This window comes from Cucurbita pepo, chromosome 17 (genome assembly GCF_057944985.1).
Source record: "Cucurbita pepo subsp. pepo isolate OVF chromosome 17, ASM5794498v1, whole genome shotgun sequence".
Taxonomy (NCBI): domain Eukaryota; kingdom Viridiplantae; phylum Streptophyta; class Magnoliopsida; order Cucurbitales; family Cucurbitaceae; genus Cucurbita; species Cucurbita pepo.
The window spans coordinates 1,910,096-1,932,874 of NC_141814.1; the positions used below are offsets into that span (position 1 = coordinate 1,910,096).

At 36.3% G+C, this 22,779-nt stretch overlaps 3 protein-coding genes, 2 non-coding genes and 1 pseudogene across 5 annotated transcripts; 3 read left to right on the forward strand and 3 right to left on the reverse strand.

Moving 5' to 3' along the window:
- Positions 1-2,800: 2,800 nt before the first annotated feature.
- Positions 2,801-2,914, reverse strand: LOC111779422 (U6 spliceosomal RNA; annotated as a pseudogene).
- A 5,814-nt stretch (positions 2,915-8,728) lies between these two features.
- On the forward strand, positions 8,729-10,613 carry LOC111778148 (cyclin-dependent kinase inhibitor 3). Its single transcript, XM_023657816.2, has 3 exons — positions 8,729-9,405; positions 9,806-10,012; positions 10,103-10,613. Exons 1-3 carry the CDS (start codon positions 8,921-8,923, stop codon positions 10,170-10,172), a joined length of 762 nt encoding a protein of 253 aa, XP_023513584.2. The 5' UTR covers positions 8,729-8,920; the 3' UTR covers positions 10,173-10,613.
- Positions 10,614-11,949: 1,336 nt separating this feature from the next.
- Positions 11,950-12,038, reverse strand: LOC147787398 (small nucleolar RNA snoR114). The gene has a single exon (XR_015413578.1). It is a non-coding gene; the product is annotated as a small nucleolar RNA snoR114 (small nucleolar RNA).
- A 9-nt stretch (positions 12,039-12,047) lies between these two features.
- TRNAG-GCC (transfer RNA glycine (anticodon GCC)) lies at positions 12,048-12,119 on the reverse strand. The gene has a single exon. It is a non-coding gene; the product is annotated as a tRNA-Gly (tRNA).
- A 945-nt stretch (positions 12,120-13,064) lies between these two features.
- Positions 13,065-20,130, forward strand: LOC111779385 (26S proteasome non-ATPase regulatory subunit 1 homolog A). Its single transcript, XM_023659549.2, has 13 exons — positions 13,065-13,455; positions 14,396-14,465; positions 14,690-14,795; positions 15,104-15,215; positions 15,312-15,480; positions 16,347-16,819; positions 16,920-17,055; positions 17,149-17,397; positions 17,487-17,707; positions 17,795-18,053; positions 18,158-18,390; positions 18,459-18,981; positions 19,374-20,130. The coding sequence occupies exons 1-13, from the start codon at positions 13,313-13,315 to the stop codon at positions 19,695-19,697; spliced, it is 3,018 nt and encodes a 1,005-aa protein (XP_023515317.2). The 5' UTR covers positions 13,065-13,312; the 3' UTR covers positions 19,698-20,130.
- Positions 20,131-20,826: 696 nt separating this feature from the next.
- LOC111779386 (large ribosomal subunit protein uL13w) lies at positions 20,827-22,595 on the forward strand. The gene is made up of 4 exons (XM_023659550.2): positions 20,827-21,157; positions 21,267-21,383; positions 21,481-21,568; positions 22,301-22,595. Exons 1-4 carry the CDS (start codon positions 20,886-20,888, stop codon positions 22,442-22,444), a joined length of 621 nt encoding a protein of 206 aa, XP_023515318.1. The 5' UTR covers positions 20,827-20,885; the 3' UTR covers positions 22,445-22,595.
- The last annotated feature ends 184 nt before the right edge of the window (positions 22,596-22,779 follow it).

The window sequence follows — 22,779 nt, forward strand, 5'->3', positions numbered from 1 at the left end:
TATATCACTATCAAGAACAATAATGTTTTTTTTTTTTGTTTTTTTTTTTTTTATCATAATAATCTCTCGTTCTTCCTTAATTTTGTTCTCCAAAATGTCTTCTTTTGTAATTAATCCTTAATTATTGGTTTCATGTTTATGTCCATAGCATCTCGACAAAGCTGTCTTATTCCAAGATTTCATATTTGACATTCAAACAAGACATTTCAAGTCAATATCATTTTTTTTCTATATTTGTTTTTTTTCATTTATTGAGTGTAAGATGGACCCACATATAATTATTCAAGATTCTAATAGTGAGTCTTCGATACAAATGGAACCAAACCATACATGGCTCCCAACTATATCTTTCAAATCGTCCACACTAACAATCCATCCTTCTCTCCCCAAAAGGAGATTTTAGTAAATAACCAAATATAACACTTGGGCTAAGGGTCAAGTTGGTAATTTTTCTTACATACGCCCCCAAAATAAAGAGCTTTGAATACTAGAAGAAAAGCACCTATACCTAACAAAATTATGTGGATGCATATTTATTTATATCTATTTGAAGGTATATCACTCTTCGAATTTAGTCGATTTTAGAGTAATTAAACTGATTAAGGTATATACTCACCACCAAAAAAATATATATATAAGAGATCTAAAGTTCTTATCGAACTAAAAAAAGATACATGTATATCAACTTTTATACGTGTGTATGAGGCTCAAGTAAATAAGAGATATTAATGAATTAAAATTATACCTGAATGAAAGAAATCATGAGGATGTGATGATTAAAAAGGGAATTAATAGTTTCTACTTATGTCATTCTTGGGGGGTTCAGTCACCAAAATGTAGGGGAATCTTCGGAATTACTTTAGGACAAGTAGGTATCATGATCCTATCCCAAGAGTTGCAAGAGATGTCGAGGTCATAAGAGTATATCAAAGTCGTCAAGTGTCGAATCCAAATTTCAAAGAACCCATGTTGGTAAGTAGAAATGGTTTCACTCTTAGAAACAATTCAAGATAAAGACGTATCTTAACCACCTCGTACGAGATATAAGGGAATGTCGTAGTTTTCAGATGATGAATTGGGATTCCAAATCTTAAGAAAGCGGTGTGAGAGCCATCAAAGAGTATCAAGACTATTAGGTATCAAATCCAAATTCCAAATGACCTTTTTAGTGTGCGGAAATAGCTTTCAATCCAAATTTCAAAATAATATTAGGGGTATTACGTGTATAATCCATACGCAAACGTTATCCATAAACAAATAATTAAGACAAAACAATACGGTATTAAAAAAAAATAGTAAAATACTATTTTAAAAGAATAAGAAAAACAAAATCAAGATGGAAGGATCTAGAAGTTTAAAGTCAATAAACGAATTATAACTTTATTAAAATTTATGATTAATAAATACATACAATAAATAATGTTATTAATGCTTATTACTTTAAACAATTGTTTATTATGCCAAAAGAAAATATATATTTTATTTAATCCCACTCCAAATTAATTTCAGCCACACAAAAATACAATATCAAATTAAACCCTAATTACATTTTAATTTTTCAAATAAGACAAACATGAAGTGGGAATCTAAATTGATTTTTATACCAAAATAATAATAATAATAATAATCTAAATCGATAATATCAAAGCGATACCTCTCCCAGTATGATATGGTTCAGGGACGAACTAAGGCGGAAGGTGAACCTACCTTTTCAGTGGCTCAATCATAAAAATTTATAATTAAGCGTGTTTTGCATGTAACAATTTTATAACAGATGATCTCATGAAAATTTCTCTAGGATGCATGTTGGAATGACTCATGTTGATCTGTGGGGATAGTCTTCACTCTTATTTTTAACGCCAGTTGTCGATGATCATTTGAAAAAAAAGTAGAAAAACTAAAATAAAATTAAAATTTGTGATAAACTAAAAAAGTATAATATTTGAAATGATGAAAATAAATGCATTTGAAAAAGAGAGATTTGCTTTAAGAAACAGACATAAAGGAAGAAAAAGGGCACAGTTTTAGGTCTGTGTGACCCACCCATTTTCATCTCTGAATCATATACTTTTTATAATGTTTTTTTTTTCAAATAAATAAATAAATATATATATTATTTCATAGATTCTTCTTTCCCGTATTGAGTTTTTATATAATTACGATCATCAGTATTGGTACACTCGAACATCATTCAATTATAATGGTTTGAGTCATAGTATGTTGACTTGTCTCGTACTCGACCTGTTTGAAGAATTTTAGAGGCTTGCTCGAAAAACTTATCGTTGTACCCTATCTTTTGACTCAACTCGACTCGAGTAGTCAACAAGTTGAAACATCCTTACTTCTGAGTACAGTGTATTAGTGAATAGGGAAAACAGGTTGAGATTACCGACAACCAGATATTACGTAAGGTATGAATCTTGTCTAGTATGCGCTTGATTTTCTGCCCGAACGACTCTAAACTTGGGAGCATAAGTAAGTTCAATGGTTTCGATCTCTCATTGTTATTCCGATCAATTGTAGCTTTAAAAAAATATATATATATACATAAATCTTAAATCAACCCGTAAATCATAAGACTTGTTGTATATTGTTATTATACTCTAAATTTTAATAAAATAGTTGCAACTGGATTTCATGTGTAACAGTCCAAGCTCACTGCTTATAGATATTGTCTTGTTTTACCTTTCTCTTTTTGACTTCCGCTTAAGGTTTTAAAACGCGTTTACTATGGAGAGGGTCTAGCCCTACTCCGACCAGTGTCTCGCACCATTCGGTGACTACCCTTTTTTTCCTTTAAAAAAATTTGGACCATTTCTCGATTTGAGCATGTCATCCTTATGCAGGTGTCATGCTCATCTTCTCTATATCGTTTCAATTTTAGCAGATATTGTCTTCTTTAGGCTGTTACAAATGGTATTAGAGCCAGTCACTAGACGGTGCGAGACACTTGTCGGAGTAGGGGTAGACCCTCTCCATAGGAAACACGTTTTAAAACCTGCCCAAAAAGGACAATACTCGCTAGTAGTGAGTTTGGGGTTCTCGAGTAATTTCTCCGGTTGTATATATTTTTCCCGGGTTTGAATAATGTAATAGGGAAATAAAGTGACCAATAATGATGAAGATGTTAGTCAAAAGAAAAGGGTCCTAAAGTCTTTCTCTACATGTAAATGTGTCTCTGCCAAAACTCTCCCTTTGGCAGATGCCAAAACAAAGTGACCAATAATTCCATCTTCCCAATGCCATTTCTTCTTATAAACCACATCTTTCCCTCACCAAACCTCCTCTTCTTCCTCTTCAAAACCCTAATCTCGAACCGTTTCATGGATATTGATCTCTCCTTCGGCTTCCGGGTGGGCGTCGTCGTTATCGATCATCCTCATCCTCATCGTCACCTTTTTTCCGCTCCCTTTTCATGGCAAGGCTTATAGAGCATTATTTCTCCACAAGTTTAACCTCAACCAAGTCTCGAGCTTGCTTCTTCCTCTTTCTCCTCCTCCTTCTTCCTTATAACTTCTCGACCCTTCCGAGCTCGGCCTCAGCAAGTACTCCATCTCGTCCTCCTTCATCTTCTTTGGCCATGGAAGAACAAGCCTTCTCTAGCCCTTATTCGAGTAAGAGGACATTACAACAATTTGAAGCAGCTATGCATGAAGTCCCTAGTGGCCCAAATCCCACGACCAACAAGTAAGATCGATAATTATTATTATCAAATATTTCTATCGTTCTGTGTGTATGTGTAGAGTAAGATCTCCGTTTGATAAATATTTTATTTATAAATATGGAAACTCATATATTTATAAATCTCGGTTAAAATTGAAAAATTAAAAAAATATATATATAATATATCTTTTTTACTTATTTACATAGATCTATCACGAGAGTAAATATTTATATTCTATTAAATTGTCTTAAAAGACGTAAATATTAGTAAAAAAAAAATACATTTAAGAGTGTACCGTATAATATTTATGAATAAAATAATGTGTTATATTCTCATATATGTTACAATTCCTCTATATTTATAAACTTAAAACTATTACATTATAATCATTTAAAACTATAGTCTAATGGGATAAGTATTATCTTATAATTTTTATTTTAAAACTATTTTGTTGGATTAATTTCATTTTTATGAAATTAAATAAATTACATGAAACTAATCTATTTTTTATTTTATTGATTATATTTAAATAATAAACATATTTCGTATTCAACGCTGTATTTTCGCCTTATTTTTTAACCCACTTCAATTATTTGGTTTAAAAATACATAATAAAATTTATAATTATCTCTTTAATTTAAAAATGAATATACGACAGTGCTAAAATGTTAGTTTTATTATTAAATAAATTAAAAATATGTTAATGAGCATGCAACGGATTAGGCCCAATTTGACCCAATTCGTGGCCCAGTCTATCAGGCCCAGTATAATTAATCAGAACAGTGTTCATATGACAACTTGACAACTTAACCAGATCAATCTGAACTATCCAATCCAACGGTTAGATTTTTTCGGTTGGAGTTGGGTTGAATTTTTTAAAAACTGAAAAAATTCAATCCCGTTTGTCGGTTGACATTCTTTAAGTCGGGTCAACCCGACCATAAAAAAAAATAGAGTTACAATCCAACTTTATCCTACTTTAAAAATACTAATAATATTTAATGTTTGTAGCGGATGTTTTTAATGCGTTTAATAAATGTTTTATATTTTAACTTTATAAAAGAAATTAATTATTAATCTAACGTGTATATAAATAAGTATGATTTTTTAAATAATTTTAAACTCAATTCAACTCAACCCTCTGTTTTTGGTTAAAAGTTATTCCGGTCACCCATCCAATCTGTTCGAAATATCAGGTTGGTCCAAAAAAATTTACAACCTAACCCAACCGCAAAAAAATTAAAATATTAAACTTATAATTTAACGGAAACTAACACAATTTTTATTATTAAAATCTCGGTTGAATTCTTTTTAATATTAAATTAAACTTACCTAAGTTGATTAAAAATATTTTAACTTTGGGGATTTGAATCCAAAACTAGAACTGGAAAAAAAATTGGGGAGATATCGTACGAGTATTTAATCGATAATTTTTTAGTATAATAAAATTATGGAATAATTTAGGGTGACGATTGAAACAGGGGAGTTTGGTAAATAATAGGGATCGGGAAAAAGATTAAAGAATTGCACGTGAGTAGTCACGTGTGAGTAATTGATTTGTTGGCGTCAATTCTACACCACTTTTCTATTGACGCGACCGCCTCGGGTTCCCTCGTTTTTCTCTTTTAGTCCCAAATTATAAAACCACCCTTCATTCGCTCCTTTTAGTGAATCCCACTTTCTAAACATTTAGTTCACCTCTGTACCACGTTACTATTAATTATTTTCCTTGAAATAATATTGGAGTTCACCGACGGCCGAATTCAAAAAAAAAAATTAAGCAAAAAATTCAAAAAAGAAAAAGACTATTGAAACGACTTATTTTATAATATTTACAAATAATTTGATCTAAATTATATATATATATACAATCTTTTTTAATATATATATATATATTAAAAACACACATACACAACTTTGCGGTTCTATTCAAAAGTCAAACTTTACGGCTTGTTGTGTAATGGGGTTGTATGAGGTTCACGCTCCTAATTGGAGCGCGTGGGTAACAGTGGGCAGCTCCATTCCCAGTAATTGCGAGATTCGAAGAACTAGCCCACCGCTACCGGAAAGCGCGTGAAGAAGTCTGGTCCTCGAGACAAAAGAATCCTCAAAGAGCGGGAACTATTCTCATTGGTCCACGTCTATATTTAGATTTTATATATTTATATAATTAGGCATAATCCTTTGAAAATCGCAATAAATAACATGTTACAGTTTAATATTTAAATATTTAAATTAATTCTTATGATTTCTTAAATCGTTCGTAAATAGGTTTTATTCTTTACCAGAGTTTTATTAAATCATGAATATGAAATTTTAATTTTTAAAATTATAAAAACTAAATTTTAATTTTTTTTTGTTTCCAATTATAACACCAAATTTATGATTTAATCATAAAAATAACACCTATATAACTTTTTTCTAGTTTTAAAATTATTTATTTTGAATAAATAAATATATGTTAATAAATTTTATAATATTTTATAAGTAAAAGTATAATATAATATTGAATATTATAATGTAGTAAATAAATAAAGTATCAAAAACGTCACAAATAAATTTTCCGTTGGGCCCCACCTTGACATGAATTTATTTCCTTTTCAAGGCGCGTGTTCATCAAACAAAGCGGCTCTTCTTAAAAAACAAAGCGGCTCCAACTAGCTTCGCTGACTCGTTATTTTAGCGCGCGTGGGTTTCGTACTGTTCTATTTTTGGCGGGAAGAGATTGTCTTGCTCTCTGTTTATTTATTTATTTTTTTTAACACGATCATTTGAACATGTTTTGTTCTTATTCATATGCATCTTAAGAAATGTCACGGGTCACTCACCATAGACACTCACCATAGAATTACTCCGAGCTTGGTATAGGAAAAACATGTTTAATCATTGACATCCTATGATTGAACCATTGAAAAGAAAGGTACATCGTGTTGGTATGGTCAGTGACTTTCATTTCTCTAAAGCTTTTCTTAACCGTTCTATCCTCAAGATTGCTTTCATCCGAATATGATCTTGATTTATCCATGTACTCTTCTACTTTACTTGAGGTGTCACGAATTTTCTAAAAATTATTTAAAACTAATTGTGCATTAAGGGAAAAAAAAACGTAATTATGACTAAAAAAAAATAAATTTGACACTAAACTCGTCAAATTTATATCAATTTGAATCATAAATTTTATATTTAAATGAATTGTTCAACTCAAGGAAGGAACTCGTTCTCCTTACCTCCTTGTCTTCCTTCACGAGGTAACATTCTGTAACTCTGTTTTAGGTAGGGGTGTATACGAGTTGGGTTGAGTTGAAAAAACTTTTTGGGCTAACACGAAATTTCGGGTCGGTGACTTAAGCAACCTTAATAGAGTTCACAAACTCAACCCAACCCCAACCACAATTCAACTCTTATCGGTTTAAATTCATGGGTTATTCATAAAATTCGATAAAGTTGTAAACTTTGAATTTGATATTTCTTCCGTCTCCGAATGTTAGGAATTACGGATCTCCACGATAATATAGATATTGTCCACTTTGAGCATAAGCTCTCGTGACTTTGCTTGTCCATTTTCGTCTACGGTCTTTGTCTTAATATATGGTTTGGACTCAAAATGGGCTATTTGGTGTTATTTTATTAGACCATATGGGAGTCCACCAACTTAAAAACAATTTCATGGTACGACGTTTTTCGCTCATCCCTACTGCCTACCCGTTGGACATGGGAGAGGGATGCAGAAGACACGACTAGTGACTAGAACGAAGTTGTAACAAGGTAACCGTCTTTTACTTGGGAATAAGGAAGCCAAATATGGGAATGAATTAAGCTTTTAAAAGGACAGAGAATTTAATTCCAACAATTGGTCAAACCTAAGATTAAAAAGTCAACCACACATATTTTACTTGTAGGTAAGGTCAAACTTTTAATAATGTCCAGACGTTTCCAATCATTAATATCTTTGTTAGAAAGAATGTCTCTCAACGAGCCTCGTACATACAGTTTCTTATTTGAGATCTCACATCGACCGGTAAGGGATACAAAAAATACACCCGACTTAATAAAATTGATATTAAAATTAAAAAATAAAATTTGTGGTAGATTTTATATTATTTATTATTCCATGAAAAAACAATGGATTAAAAATAAAAATAAAAATAAATAAAAAGGGGGAAAAAATGGGAGCCGTAAATTTAGGGGACGTAGGATTCCTACCAGAAAATTAAATGACTTTCCGATTCCATCAACTGCCAAAAGAAGCGGTTTTAAGTTTCAGAAAACGACGACGTCTTGAAATGGTTGGTCGACACGTCGTATCGTACAGAAAGGAAATTTTCTTTTTTTATTTTTATTTTTAAAAATAAGAAAGTGGCGCGTGGAATGTAGTTTCGAAGAGATGAGAGTGGGGGATTTTCAAGCTTAGGGTCCAAGGAAGAAAAAATTACACTTTCCACCTGGCCACTCCCAAATGGAATCCAATGACTTGCCTCCATTTTTCAACTCTTTCTCTCTCTTCTTTTTCTCATCTCTTCAAAATAACGAGATTTTGCTATCACTCTTCTATAAAATATATATATATATATATATATATATATATATATATAAATTATATATATATATAAATTAATATCTAAAATTTGGTAAAATTCAAATATTAAATATTTCCGAGTCACCATGATTCCTACCCAACTCAATCTTTCCATTTTGAGTTGGGTAGTTCGAGTTAGTTGAGTTGATGTGATTTGGACTCGTGTATATAATAATTATCAAGATAAATATAATTCAATAATAATTGACACGTGTTATAAGACATGGTAAAGTGTGGCCGAAACAAAAATTAAAAACGAGATTATTATTATTGTTATTTTGGCTTAATTTAAAAAAAATATATATATTCCAAATTCAAATAATTTTTTTTTTTTTAAAAAAAAAGCAGATCAAAATATCGCGATATTTAAAGGAGAAAATAAGAAAGGAAAAGAAGGAGATAAAGAGAAATTGGAAGTACAGTGGACCTGGAATCATCCAACCCTACCTTTTTCCTTCTTCAACCAGGCGCTATCATTACATATACCTCTCTTCCTCTTCCCCTGAATCTCTTCTTTCTCTCTCTAAACCAGAGTTTCTTCTCTCTCTTCTTCTTCTTCCATTTTCCCATTCTGGGCTCTGCAACTTTCCCTTCAATCCCTTCTCGTTTGGGGCCGTTTTTCGCAGCGTGTCTCTGTTTTTGCCTCTGTTTTCATGAGAGCTTGCGATTAGGTGGAATTAATGGGGAAGTACATGAGGAAAACCAAGTCATTAGGCAAAGTTGCGGTCATGGAGGTTTCGCAGACCTCTTTTGGGGTTTTGACTAGGGCTAAGACTCTTGCCTTGCGTCGCCTACAGCAATCTCCGACGCCGTCCCCGTCTCTGCCGTCTTCGGTTGCCTCTGGTTCTTATCTCCAGCTTCGGAGCCGGCGGCTTGTGTTTTCCGGCTATGAATCTAAGAGGCAGAAGCAAAACCCTAAAGAAGACGGCTGCACGAGAAACCCTAGCCCGAGGGTGAGTTCTAGTTTGAGGCCGACCATGCCGGAAAGGTCTGTCACGCTTGGCCGTGTTAATGATGAAGGGGATCATACGGCGGAGGAGGCAGAGAAATCCGTTGCGAAAATTGCTGAAATTCTTGCGAGTGGGAGCAAGAATGAGATTGTTGATTTGGGTATCGAAGAGGCCTCGTTTGGGGAAAATTTTTTGGATTATGAAAGTAGAGACAGGTGAGATTCTTCTCTCTGTTTTGTACTCTGTGTTGAATTTTCTGTGTTTTTTCCTTTCATACACTTCGTATCTTGGAATTATGCATGACATTAAGCCATTCAGATGATTTTTTTCACTATGCAGACGATTTTTTAGTGTTTTTTTTAACATTTCCTTAAGAACATTGTTCTGGGATTCTCTTCCCCACTTATTTTTGCTATTGAAGTGGTAATTCAGGGCTATCATTTTCTTGTTTGTATATCATGTGTTTGTTCTTTTGTATACTCTGCTTTTGCACCCGTTTGATGTATTTGCTCGTTGATTTCTTCTATTTGTCTCGTTCTGGAGGGGAGGAATTTTGAAAAGGCGTTTTACTCTGTCTTGTTCTTCTTTAACGGGTGATGCCTTTGATTGTACCAGGAGCACTAGGGAATCAACACCCTCTAGTTTGATAAGGAATCCCGACATTATCCGAACACCCAGTTCGACTATCAGGCCAACATCGAGCGCAATCGAAACTAACCATAGAAATCGTTACTCATCGAATCGACACATGCCAACAGCTCATGAAATGGACGAGTTTTTTGCTCTTGCTGAAGAAAAGCAGCAACGTTACTTCATTGAGAAGTATGTGAACATGTTTACACTTCTTCCATAACTCGAAAATAACCCGGTATCGTTCGTCAATTAACCGTCTCGATGGTATGATATTTGCAGGTACAACTTTGATCCCGTGAAAGATATGCCACTTCCAGGCTGCTACGAATGGGAGAAGTTGCAACCATAGAAGATTATAGCGAGTTGTTCCATCAGGACTTCGTGTCTGCTTATTTTCGACAGATCCCGGGCTTAGATTTTCGACGTAGGAGGAGGAATTAGTCTAACCTTCAAGGATGATGGTGGTATTTCCTTTTTCCATTATCCTTATTAACTTGTAAAGGAGTAGTAAGACCTCTCAAAACCCAAAAAAGAAGAAAGAAAAGGAACCCCAAAAAGAACATAACAGAGGTTATGAGTCTGACACTAAATACCCATCAAAGTTCATTGTCTATCAAGCCATGTTACTGAGAGGGGAAGGAAAAGAGGGTCTAGTAGTTTAGTTAGTTCAGGCAACTAGGAAACTCTGTGGTACAGATAATTTACTTAGGATTTTTTTTCTTCCCCACTTTGTACTGATGGAACTACAAATCAACAACCTGTGGAATAAAATACTAACCCTTCGCGCCTATCTGATGTGTGAAACCATTTGCTGCTTCTGATGTTGTGTTAGTGGAAAAGCTTTATGATGATGAATGAGAGGGGAATCTTATGCCCACCATTAGTTTATTAGTGTTTATGGTAGCACTTGTTTAATGTGATTGGCTGCAGCTTGTTCGTAGTGGTGATGATAAATGAGCCAGACACCGGGTGATGTGCTAGCGAGGAGGCTGAGCTCTGAAGGGGGTGGACACGAGACAGTGTGCTAGCAAAGATGCTGGACCTCGAACCAAGTGGATTGGGGTTAGATCCTGTTACTTAATCTCTCTCCCTATTCTGATTTGGCTGTTAGATGTGGGTGGGTGGAACTGTTACCAAATTAGTATTGGGTGAAACTGAGGGATCTTCCATTTCCAATGGGGAAGAGAGAGAGAGAGAGAGAAAGAGAGAGAAAGGGTTATTTTCTTGGGTTTTGAAGTCTTTAGTCTAAAGATTAGAATGCTGAATTCAAAGAGAGCATTCATGGAGAGGTCATTAAATGGTGGACTAAGTACCTTTTTTTCACCCCACCATGCGTCACACTCTTTGAGTCAGTAAAGATGAGTCAAAGGGGAAGTAATTGTCATCTTTAACTAGATTTGGAATTTACTAAACTGAGTCAAAAAGTGTTCCAAAATGCCTTTATACTTCGAGAAAGTCGATATGTTGCCATCGTAGTCTTAAGAATTAGTAACGTCTTTTACGAGTCAATGGTTAGAGGCTGATAGAGAACTTACTTATCGTTAACTTTTGTACGGTGCTTATGAATAGTCGTGCTCGTGCTCGTGCTCCTAATAATTTAGGGATAAAAAAGAAACAAAATATGAGGACGGGGATGTCACTATTTGGGTTGTACGTAGCCTGTAAGCTGCAAACTGTCCTGTGAAATAGCACAGAATGGTGTCTTTTATTGACTGGGAACTGCAAATCTCAAGCCAGGTGAGGCCCAGCCACAGGGATTTGCGCCTCATTCTTTCAACTTTCACATGAGAAAGCAAGCAAGATGCATGTGTTTGGGTATGATTTCAAGGTCGTTTACTAGTTGAACGTCTCTGACCGGTTTGTGCAGAGAAGGTTAAGTCGTTTCAAAGTTGGATAAACATAAAAGAAAAAACGTGAGTAAAGTTGAATGACGACCATAAACTATCGTTAATAAAAGACAACAAGGAATAATAGTATGCAGTACAATGTTAGTGTTGATATAATATTAAACATATAGAAATAAAACGAGCAACATCGAATGACAACCATAGGTTGTGAAAATGAAAGATCGCGAAGAAAAGTAGTGTACAATGTGAAAGTAAAAAAAAAATAAAAAATTAGAAGGCAAGCTCTGATTGCGCTGCTGAATTCATCAGAATGATCAGACGGTTGTGATCGACCCAGATCACAGTTAACGCTAAATTCTTCATTGCTAGACCCCTTTTGCACCAGCCGGGAATCGAACCCGGGGTCTGTACCGTGGCAGGGTACTATTCTACCACTAGACCACTGGTGCTGATTGATTGAAATGTCATTCTTTATTAGATACTATTTTTAAATTAATAAAAGTACCTTAAATATTTTATCTTAAAAATGTAAAAAAAAATTAGAGACAATTTTTAAGATATACTGAATTTTGGGATATTTTTATTAATTTAAAAAATTTAACAAAAATAATTTAATTCGACCCAGATCACAGTTAACGCTAAATTCTTCATTGCTTAACCTACTTTTGCACCAGCCGGGAATCGAACTCAGGTCTATACCGTGGCAGGGTATTATTCCACCACTAGACCACTGGTGCTGGTTGATTGGAATGTCATTCTTTATAAAAGTAGTATTTTAAATTAATAAAAATACCTTTAAGTATTTTGTCCTAAAAATGTCCAAAAACTTTCAAAATTTTCAATAATACCCTCCAACGGAGTTTTTTTTAAAAGTTTAAAGGATATTATTAAAACTTTTAAAAAATTAGAGACATTTTTTAAGATATACTCGGTTCTGGGATGTTTTTATTAATTTAAGGAATTTAACAAGAATAATTTAATTTATAAAGCAAAATTTCAAGAAATGTGGGTAAGAACTGGTCGGAATTCATTTGCTAACATCTTTAACAATTTCTAAACTGAGCCACTCGATGAAATTGTATTAAAGGGAATTCAAACTCCGGAAGTGTTGAATCTCTATGGCTTCCTCAAAAAAATTAAAGGAAAATTCGTTTTATACGGTAAAGACCTTTCCATTGCCACCAATTCGCCATGTCAGTTGGAGAGTGAAACGAAACATTTGTTATAAGAGTGTAGAAACTGCTCCCTAATAGATACATTTTAAAACTTGAGGTTGACATAAAAACAGACAAAATTTTGAAACAAGAATATTACATGTATTTAACCAATTTTATATATGCAAAATGAAAAGGAAAAAATAAAATAAAATAAAATAATAAGGAAGTGAGGAAAAGGAGCTGGCTTGTTGGATAAGTCAGGTTTTGGGAGATCGACAGGTTCGATACAAAAAGCGAACCATTTCAGTAGCGAATCCCCCAATTCTTACTCCATTCCTTCTTCTTCTTCTCATCTCCATTCTTGCTCTCTGTTCCCACAAACTTTCTTCTCATTAGGGTTTGTAAAACCCTAGTTTTGATTTTTGGATTCATTCCTCATTTCCCACAGATCCGAGCTCCTTGCTAGTATTCTTTTCGTCAAAGCTATGGCGACTTTGGTGAGCTCGGCGGGTGGGCTTTTGGCGATGCTTAATGAAACCCATCCTTCGCTCAAGCTTCATGCTCTGTCGAATCTCAACAATTTGGTCGACAACTTTTGGCCTGAGATCTCAACTAGCGTCCCTATCATGTACGAATTTGCTTTCTCCTTCTTTCTTTTTTTCTTTTTCTTGATGAAAGTTTGCCTTTTAATCTGTTGGGTTCTTGAATTGTGTACTTGGGTGTTGTTGTTTTTGGTTTTCGTGGCTTGTAGGGCTGTTAATTAACGAGGGAGAGAGTTGATTATTTATTTTTGGTGGATTTATGATGGATAAGGCCTAAACTAACAAATATTAGCGGGTGTTCATGTTTCGACGCGTGTTTTTATTTGGTATGAAAATTGGAGTTTGGAGTGCTGAAGTGTTTAACCTTTGAGAAACTCAGCTTGGCATTGGCAAAATTGGGGAATCTTGGGTTAGGCATTGGATTTAAGTTAAGTGGAATCTTGCTTTATGCCGACCAGAATTTTAATTCAGGCTGTTAGTTTAGTTAACTTTTCCTTTAACATTTGGAACCAGAAATTTACTGAGTTTCTTTCGTTGAGTACATGGTCTTCGGGTTATGATATACATGTAATATATTCAGCAATTCCTATGTAAGGTATCTAGATTAGCATTCTTCATTTTCAATCTGGCTGGGATAACTCAAAACTCATGGGAATTCATCATTCATGATTGATTACGTAGCATATTGTTTATCTTCTTCTAGAAACTGGATGGTTCATCCTGACTATGATCTATGTCCAGCCATTAAATATGAGCAACATATGTCTGTGAGTCTATGAACCAGTGGAACAATTGTGTGAGTAGGTTTGAGAGATTGTCAGGTTTAGCTCATCTTTATGGGTGTTATTTACTTGACCTTTTTGTAGTTATGAGGTTGGTGTTATTCAGCAATTCTTATGTGAGGTGGATTATTTGTTGGAGTTGGAAATCATAGAAGTGTGCCCGCCTCTTGACTCATATTGTAGGTGATATCACTGATATGATAGTGCTACCTCTGTTTGTAATATTCGTTTCGCTCCTTTTCAGTGAAAGCTTGTATGAAGATGAAGAATTTGATCAGCATCAGAGACAACTGGCAGCATTACTTGTGTCAAAGGTAAATGAGAGCTCTCTCTCTCTTGGCTCTTCTTGGATTCAGATTGTTTTTCTTCACGTGCTATCATGATTCTAAAACACTTTGATTTAAATTCGGGAGAAATGGTACACTTTCGACAAGGTGAAAATCCAAACTACCATGAATCGTTGATAACTTCGAGGAGGATCTATTAATTGTTTTGTTTTCCATACATTGATAATAGATTACCCACCTTTCACTCTCAGGTCTTCTATTACTTGGGTGAACTTAATGACTCCCTATCATATGCGCTTGGAGCTGGTTCAATTTTCGATGTTTCTGAGGATACTGATTATGTTCATACTCTTCTAGGTAAGAATAATAATTATCTTTATCAATTATGGATATTAGTGTGTAAAATTTGTTATAACTCATACATATGGACTTTTCGTATCCCAAAAAAAAAATCATATATGTAGATTTTCTACAGAAGTTCAGGTTGTGACTCAGGATGAATCTTAATAATGTCAAATAAGGATAGTTACTTGTTTTTTGGTATTTTGTTAGTAAATTACGATTACACATGAAATGATCGATATCAATAAGGAGATTTTACGGGTCTCAGATTAAGTGAAGGACTTTATATGTTGACATTGATGTTTATTTTCTTGAATTCTCAGCTAAAGCTATCGATGAATATGCTAGTCTTAAGTCTAAGGCAGCAGAGTCAAATTCAGAAGGGACAAATGTTGACCCGAGGCTGGAGGCTATTGTGGAGAGAATGCTTAACAAGTATGTCTCTCTCTCTCTCTCTCTCTCTCTCTCTCTCTCTCTATAGCATGATGCAACTATTTACTACCCTTTCCTTACTCGCCTTTGTATATTTAGGTGTATCACGGATGGAAAATACCAACAAGCTATGGGAATTGCAATTGAGTGTCGAAGATTGGACAAACTAGAGGAGGCAATCACAAAAAGTGATAACGTTCAAGGAACTCTATCCTACTGCATAAATGTTTCACACTCATTTGTTAACCTCAGGGAATATAGACTTGAGGTGAGTTGATTTAATCCACTTGCTCATTTGCAATTTTAACAGTTTCTACATTGTTTTCCCATTGTATCATCCATTTTTGTGAGTCAAGCAACACTACTTTTATTGTGAAATTGACTGTTACATTTATTTCATAGACTCATAGGCGAGTTTATTGTGCTTATCAGTCTAGGCTTCTTATTATATTGGATGTAAAATAGATTCCAAGACGGAATCCTGGCTTCTCAAAACATACATTATGCATATTGCTTGGTCATGTTATCCATAAATAAGCTTGAGCGTGAGTCTTGGTCTTTCTCATCGTACTTATTTACGGCTGCAAGTGATCCAAAGCTTGGGTAGTTTCTTCTGGTGGGTAACGATTTTGTATAACTTGTCTAAAAGGAGTAGCAGTGCTCAAATGTTTTCGTTATCTTCCTTCCTTCCCTGCCACCTTCTGATTCAATCATGTAATGATAACTGATATGCAATGGTTCAAAACCGGATCGCTATGACTATTTCACCAAATTCATTGCGAAGTATCGTGTTTTATTTTGTTGACTTCCCTTGTCATTTTTATCATTACACGTGTCTTGTGTTTGTTCCCACCATCTCTTTTTCTTTATTGGAGCTCTTGTGTACAACATTGATAGGAAGTATTAAGTTACAATTATAGAATTAAGCGGGTTTATTAGATTTGGTTGTTGAATTTGGATGCTTAATAGTTTCTTCTTTCAGAGACCTTAGAATGTCCATATATTCACTCTAGAGGAAACGATTGAGAATTACGGTTTGAGAAAGTTAACCAATTAAAATATGTAATCTGAGGTGTACAATAGGAGAAAGTATTGAGGTTCATGCTTATCTTTCTTGTTTCGTTGTTCCTATAGGTTCTTCGTCTTCTTGTCAAAGTATATCAGAAGTTGCCCTCCCCAGATTATTTGAGCATTTGTCAGTGTCTTATGTTCTTGGATGAACCTGAAGGTGTTGCAAGCATATTGGAAAAGCTTCTTCGATCGGAAAACAAGGATGACACTCTTCTGGCATTTCAAATAGCCTTTGATCTCATAGAGAATGAGCACCAGGCATTTTTATTAAATGTAAGGAATCGACTTTCAAATCCCAAGCCTGGACCTCCAGAAACAGCGCCGCAGCCTGGTTCAAACCTGGAGTCTGCTCAAAATGAGAGTTCTGCTCCTGAGGATGCTCAAATGACTGATGGAAGTTCTGCCCCTAATTTGAATGTACAACAAGTAGATCCAAAGGAAATAGTGTATGCTGAGAGATATACAAAAATCAAGGGAATTCTATCAGGAGAAACATCAATATACTTGACCTTACAGTTCTTATACAGTCACAACAAGTAGGACATTATCTTATTAATGCTTTCCTTTTAAATTAAAATTCCAGGATTGAAGTATAAAGAGGGTAACTAAATTTCCTTTTACTTTAATTGCCAATAGATCGGATCTTCTCATTCTGAAGACAATAAAGCAATCTGTAGAGATGAGAAATAGTGTCTGTCATAGTGCTACAATTTTTGCTAATGCAATCATGCATGCTGGAACCACCGTGGATACATTTCTCCGCGAGAACTTGGTGAGTCTAATCTTGGACTATAACCTATTCCGTCATTCTGTAATGAACGTATTGGTTTTTTATATTTATGCTGTCTTTCTCTTCTTTATCTAGGACTGGTTGAGCAGGGCCACCAACTGGGCTAAGTTTAGTGCGACAGCAGGGCTTGGTGTTATTCACAGAGGCCATTTGCAGCAGGGAAGATCTCTTATGGCACCATACTTGCCCCAGGGTGGGTCTGGTGGTGGCGGCAGTCCTTACTCAGAGGGTGGTGCCCTTTATGCTCTAGGTCTTATTCATGCAAACCATGGTGAAGGCATAAAACAGTTTCTTCGGGATAGCTTACAAAGTACTAATGTAGAGGTACCCATTCTTGTAAATTTCCTGTCTTGTAGTTGTTGACTTGATGATGGGGGAGTATGGATAAATTTTGGGTATTTGGATTGGTTCAGGTCATACAACATGGTGCTTGCTTGGGTCTTGGTTTGGCAACTCTAGGGACAGCTGATGAAGAGATTTATGATGACATCAAGAGTGTTCTATACACGGACAGCGCTGTTGCTGGTGAAGCTGCTGGCATCAGTATGGGCTTACTTATGGTTGGTACGGCAAGTGAGAAGGCTAGTGAGATGCTTGCCTATGCACATGAGACACAGCACGAAAAGATCATTCGGTAATTATGGTTTTGTTCTCCGGACGAACACTTGTGTTCTATACATCTATTATGTTGTTTTCTTATTTGTATACTCTTGTTACTCAGTGGCCTTGCATTGGGGATAGCCCTCACCGTTTATGGAAGAGAAGAAGAAGCTGATACCTTAATTGAGCAGATGACTCGAGATCAAGATCCTATAATTCGTTATGGTGGTATGTATGCGTTAGCATTGGCATATCGTGGTACAGCAAACAACAAGGCAATCCGCCAGTTGCTTCATTTTGCTGTATCTGATGTGAGTGATGATGTTAGGAGAACGGCTGTTCTTGCCCTTGGGTTTGTCCTCTACTCGGAGCCTGAGCAGGTTAGTGGTCTATCAATTCTTAAGAACGAGTTCTTCCAGCTTAGCAATCTTCTCCCTTTATTTCTTATATTACAAATTCTGATCTCACTTCTTTATAAACTCAGACGCCTCGAATTGTCTCCTTGCTGTCTGAATCTTACAACCCACATGTTCGATACGGTGCTGCTCTTGCAGTGGGCATATCTTGTGCAGGTACTGGCCTGAGTGAGGCTATATCCTTGCTGGAGCCCCTAACATCAGATGTTGTTGATTTCGTACGACAAGGCGCACTTATTGCGATGGCTATGGTCATGGTCCAGATTAGTGAAGCCAGTGATTCCCGTGTTGGAGCGTTCAGGTATTGTCTTTTTATTTTTATATTCTTCCATCTCTATTTTCCAATGAATTTCGAATTTCTTATTTTAGGCGACAATTGGAGAAAATAATTTTGGACAAGCATGAAGACACCATGAGCAAGATGGGAGCAATCTTGGCATCAGGAATTTTGGATGCTGGTGGTAGGAATGTTACTATAAGGTTGTCGTCCAAGACCAAACATGACAAAATTACTGCAGTTATTGGTCTTGCTGTTTTCAGCCAGTTTTGGTATTGGTATCCCCTTATCTACTTTATCAGCCTGGCCTTCTCGCCCACAGCGTTTATTGGATTGAATTACGACTTGAAAGTTCCGAAATTTGAGTTCCTGTCGCACGCAAAACCTTCACTATTTGAGTATCCTAAACCGACCCCCGCGCCCACCACTACATCTGCTGTAAAACTTCCAACTGCGGTTTTGTCAACTTCAGCGAAGGCTAAAGCCAGAGCTAAGAAAGAAGCTGAACAAAAGAGTATTGCTGAAAAGTCATCCGCAGCAGCGGAATCTTCATCCACAGGTTCGAATCCTGCTAAAGGGAAATCATCCGCTGAGAAGGATGGCGACTCTATGCAGGTTAGTTGTCAAATTCTCCCTGCCTAGAAAGTTATATGCTATTTCAGCTGTTGTGTTACCTTTTGCTTATAGTTATATAACGTAATCTTCTCTCATTCTTACTTTCAAACTCGCTTTCGAAAATCTCTCTGCCCCGTTTTCTAAAACTTTCTCAAACGGGGCAAGAGGCTTGAGCATACGTTGCTCGGCTGTAGGCGCCAAGAAAAGTGCGATTGTGATTTCCTGTTTTCTTGTGTTTTATATGTGTATAGATAAGATCGCCCATGCCCGTCTATCGTATGCTGCATTTCGTGTTCACATTGATTATAGCTCTGCATTTTTTCTTAAGTTTATACTGTAAGAGAAACTATGACAATATTGGGAACATGTTCTTTGGCCTACTACGGTGACAGGTTGACAACCCACCTGAGAAGAAAACAGAACCTGAGCCCTCTTTTGAAATTCTGACCAACCCAGCCAGAGTAGTTCCTGCTCAGGAAAAAGTCATCAAATTTCTAGAGGAAAGCAGATATGTTCCAGTGAAGTTAGCGCTGTCGGGTTTTGTTCTACTGAGAGACTTGCATCCTTCTGAACCCGAGGTGCTTTCTCTAACCGACGCACCATCATCGACAGCCTCACCTGCCAGTGGCTCAGCAACTGGGCAGCAAGGTTCGGGATCAGCCATGGCTGTAGACGAGGAGCCTCAACCACCCCAGCCGTTCGAATACACCTCATAATCAACCACCTCTTAATTTGTTTTCGACATGGCATTGATATCACTTATGCAATCTTAGCACAGGTAAAGCGCAAGATATCGTCGAGTTAGGTTGTCTGGATGTGCTACCGGTAATGATCTTTGGGACTCCCTATGTATGAACTGTATTTTTTCTTTCTTTTCCTTGTATTGATGTTTCAAATTCTAGGAAGAAGGGAGTGGGAATTATGTATGGAAAGCTGAAGTCAATCTATGCTCGAAAGTGTTCGATGCCTTTTAGGACGAGACATTATTGTCGCCGATGGTTTCGACGACTGAAGAGCTCAGCGGTACTTGTTTACTTCTAGTATAGTTCTCTCTTCTCGTCGTCCCCTCGGCTTTCCATATGATACCCTTATTTTGTGACTTACTCCAGAAAAATGGTAGAAGGATATTGATGTGGTTTCCTTGTTTAATTTAATCACGTTTTGAGCAATGGGATTCTACTCATTGTTTTTCCTAAGCTATTCTGTTTGCGACAAAATCGCCTCTTTCAAAACTAGAAAAATAAACCCGAAATGAGGGACCTAATAACAGTAAAAGGATTATGAGAGGCCCAATAAAAATAAAAAGCCCAAGAAAAAGAGCTCAAAATAAGAGGCCCAATAAAATGAAGCCCATGAAAAAATATGAATGAAAGGCCCAATAAGAGTGAAAGCCTATGAAAAATATGCTCAAATCGTGAGGCCCAATAAGAATGAAGAGCCTGTGAAAAATAGGCTCAAAACGGGAGGCCCAATAAGAAAGAAAAGCCTGTGAAAAATAGGCTCAAAATGAGGCCCAATGAAAATTAAAAGCCTGTGAGAAAGAGGCCCAAAACGAGAGGCCCAATAAGAATGAGAAGCCCATGAAAATAGGCCCAAAATGAGAGGCCCAATAAAATTTAAAGCCTGTGAGAAAGAGGCCCAAGATGAGAGGCCCAATAAGAATGACAAGCCCATGAAAAATAGGCTCAAAACTTGAGGCCCAATAAGAATGAAAAGCCTGTGAAAAATAGGCTTAAAATGGGAGGCCCGATAAGAATGAAAAGCCTATGAAAAAATAGGTCCAAATTGAGAGACCCAATAAGAATGAGGCCGTAATGCAACCCTTACAATAAAACCCTAGCAATTCAGTCCTCCCAAGTAAAGAAGACGAATTCCGGCCGCTCGGGAGTTATTGCACAGAGAAGATGGTGTCCGGTTCCGGTATCTGCGCCAAGCGCGTCGTCGTCGACGCAAGGCATCATATGTTGGGAAGGCTTTCTTCCATTATCGCCAAAGAGCTTCTCAATGGACAGAAAGTTGTCGTTGTCCGATGCGAGGAGATCTGCATTTCCGGTGGATTAGTCCGCCAAAAGATGAAGTACATGCGTTTCTTGAGGAAGCGCATGAACACCAAGCCCTCTCACGGCCCCATTCACTTCCGTGCCCCCGCTAAGATCCTCTGGCGCACCATTCGTGGGTATTGTTTTGCTCTTTTCTTAATCATTTTATATATTTTCGATTTGGTTCTTCACGATTGGGAATGAATATTCCGACTGGGGTTTTGATTTGGGTTTTGGGTTTTGTAGGATGATTCCCCATAAGACTAAGCGTGGTGCGGCGGCTCTTGCCCGTTTAAAGGCATACGAGGGTGTTCCTCCTCCGTATGATAAGATAAAGAGAATGGTCATCCCTGATGCTCTTAAGTAAGCTGTGATTTGTGGGTTTATGTTTTGGTGTTTTTTTTAGTCTGATTGTAAGATCGTATATTTACAAATTGGTTACATTTCTTTGGCAATTCAGGGTTTTGAGGCTTCAAGCCGGACATAAGTACTGCTTGTTGGGCAGACTCTCTTCCGAGGTGGGATGGAATCATTATGATACTATCAAGGTGAGAATATTATCTGTATTGAAATTAGTCAGCTATGTCTTAAATAAATTTCATTGTGAATGTTTCTACGAGTTCATTTTGCTGCTTGTTGGGCTGAGTTATGTATGCTAATCTTGCTTGGTGGGTTTCATTTGTTCACCTATTTTATTGTTTTGTCATAGGTTTTAAATTCGCTTCTTCCTGGTGATCTTCAATTTCTAGTATTGTTTTGATCATACAACTTTGAACTTAATTATGAATTGAAGCACGTATGTCCTGGTTATGTAGTTGGATTAAGCAAATATCTTAGTGGGGAAACCATTAGATCATGATAAAGGGGCTAAACCAACTGTAACGACCTTTCCCATCAAGATTTTTAAAACGCGCGTCTGCTATGGAGAGTTTTTCACACCCTTATAAAGAATGCTTTGTTCTCTTCCCCAACTGACGTGGGATCTCACAATCCACCCTCTTTGGGGTCCGTGTCTTCACTGCACTTGTCCCCTTCTCCAATCAATGTGGGACTTCCCAATTCACCCCGTTTGGGTCCGCCCTACTTTTCAACCTTAATTATGACTTGAAGCACGTATAACCATAGTTGGGTTAAGCAAATATCTTAGTGGCGGGAGATTGTTAGTTATATTTGGCCCGTCCTTTCTCCTTGTCCCGCCCTTCATCTATCGATTCCACCCGATGATTTACCCGTGATTTAGAAGGTAAGTTCTTGAATATTGATATCTTATTCGAATGCAGGAGCTTGAGAGGAAGAGGAAGGAAAGAGCTCAGGCTGCATATGAGAAAAAGAAACAGCTAAATAAGCTGAGAATTAAAGCTGAGAAGGTTGCGGAGGAGAAGCTTGGACCCCAACTTGAAGTCATTGCTCCTATCAAATACTAATTTTGTGTTTTCGACTTCGGAAACAGTTACTTTCTTCAATTTTGGTAATACTCATCACTATTAGTAGACAATGATACTCTTTGTATGCTTCTAGAATTCTTCAGTTTAGTTTAAGTTTATGATAATTTATGTTATGTTAGTGGATTCATCATGCCTGTTTGTTCCAAACCAAAACATGTTTGATTACTTGGTTGTGCATTTGATCATGTCTGAACGAACTCCTCAGCAGTTGTTTTCTCAAGCTAAAGCTAAAAAATGGTCTTTTCAGTGTGGGGTAAACTAGAAAATAAGAACCGGGTTAACCCGACCTACCTCCAAGTAGGGTTACGATCTTA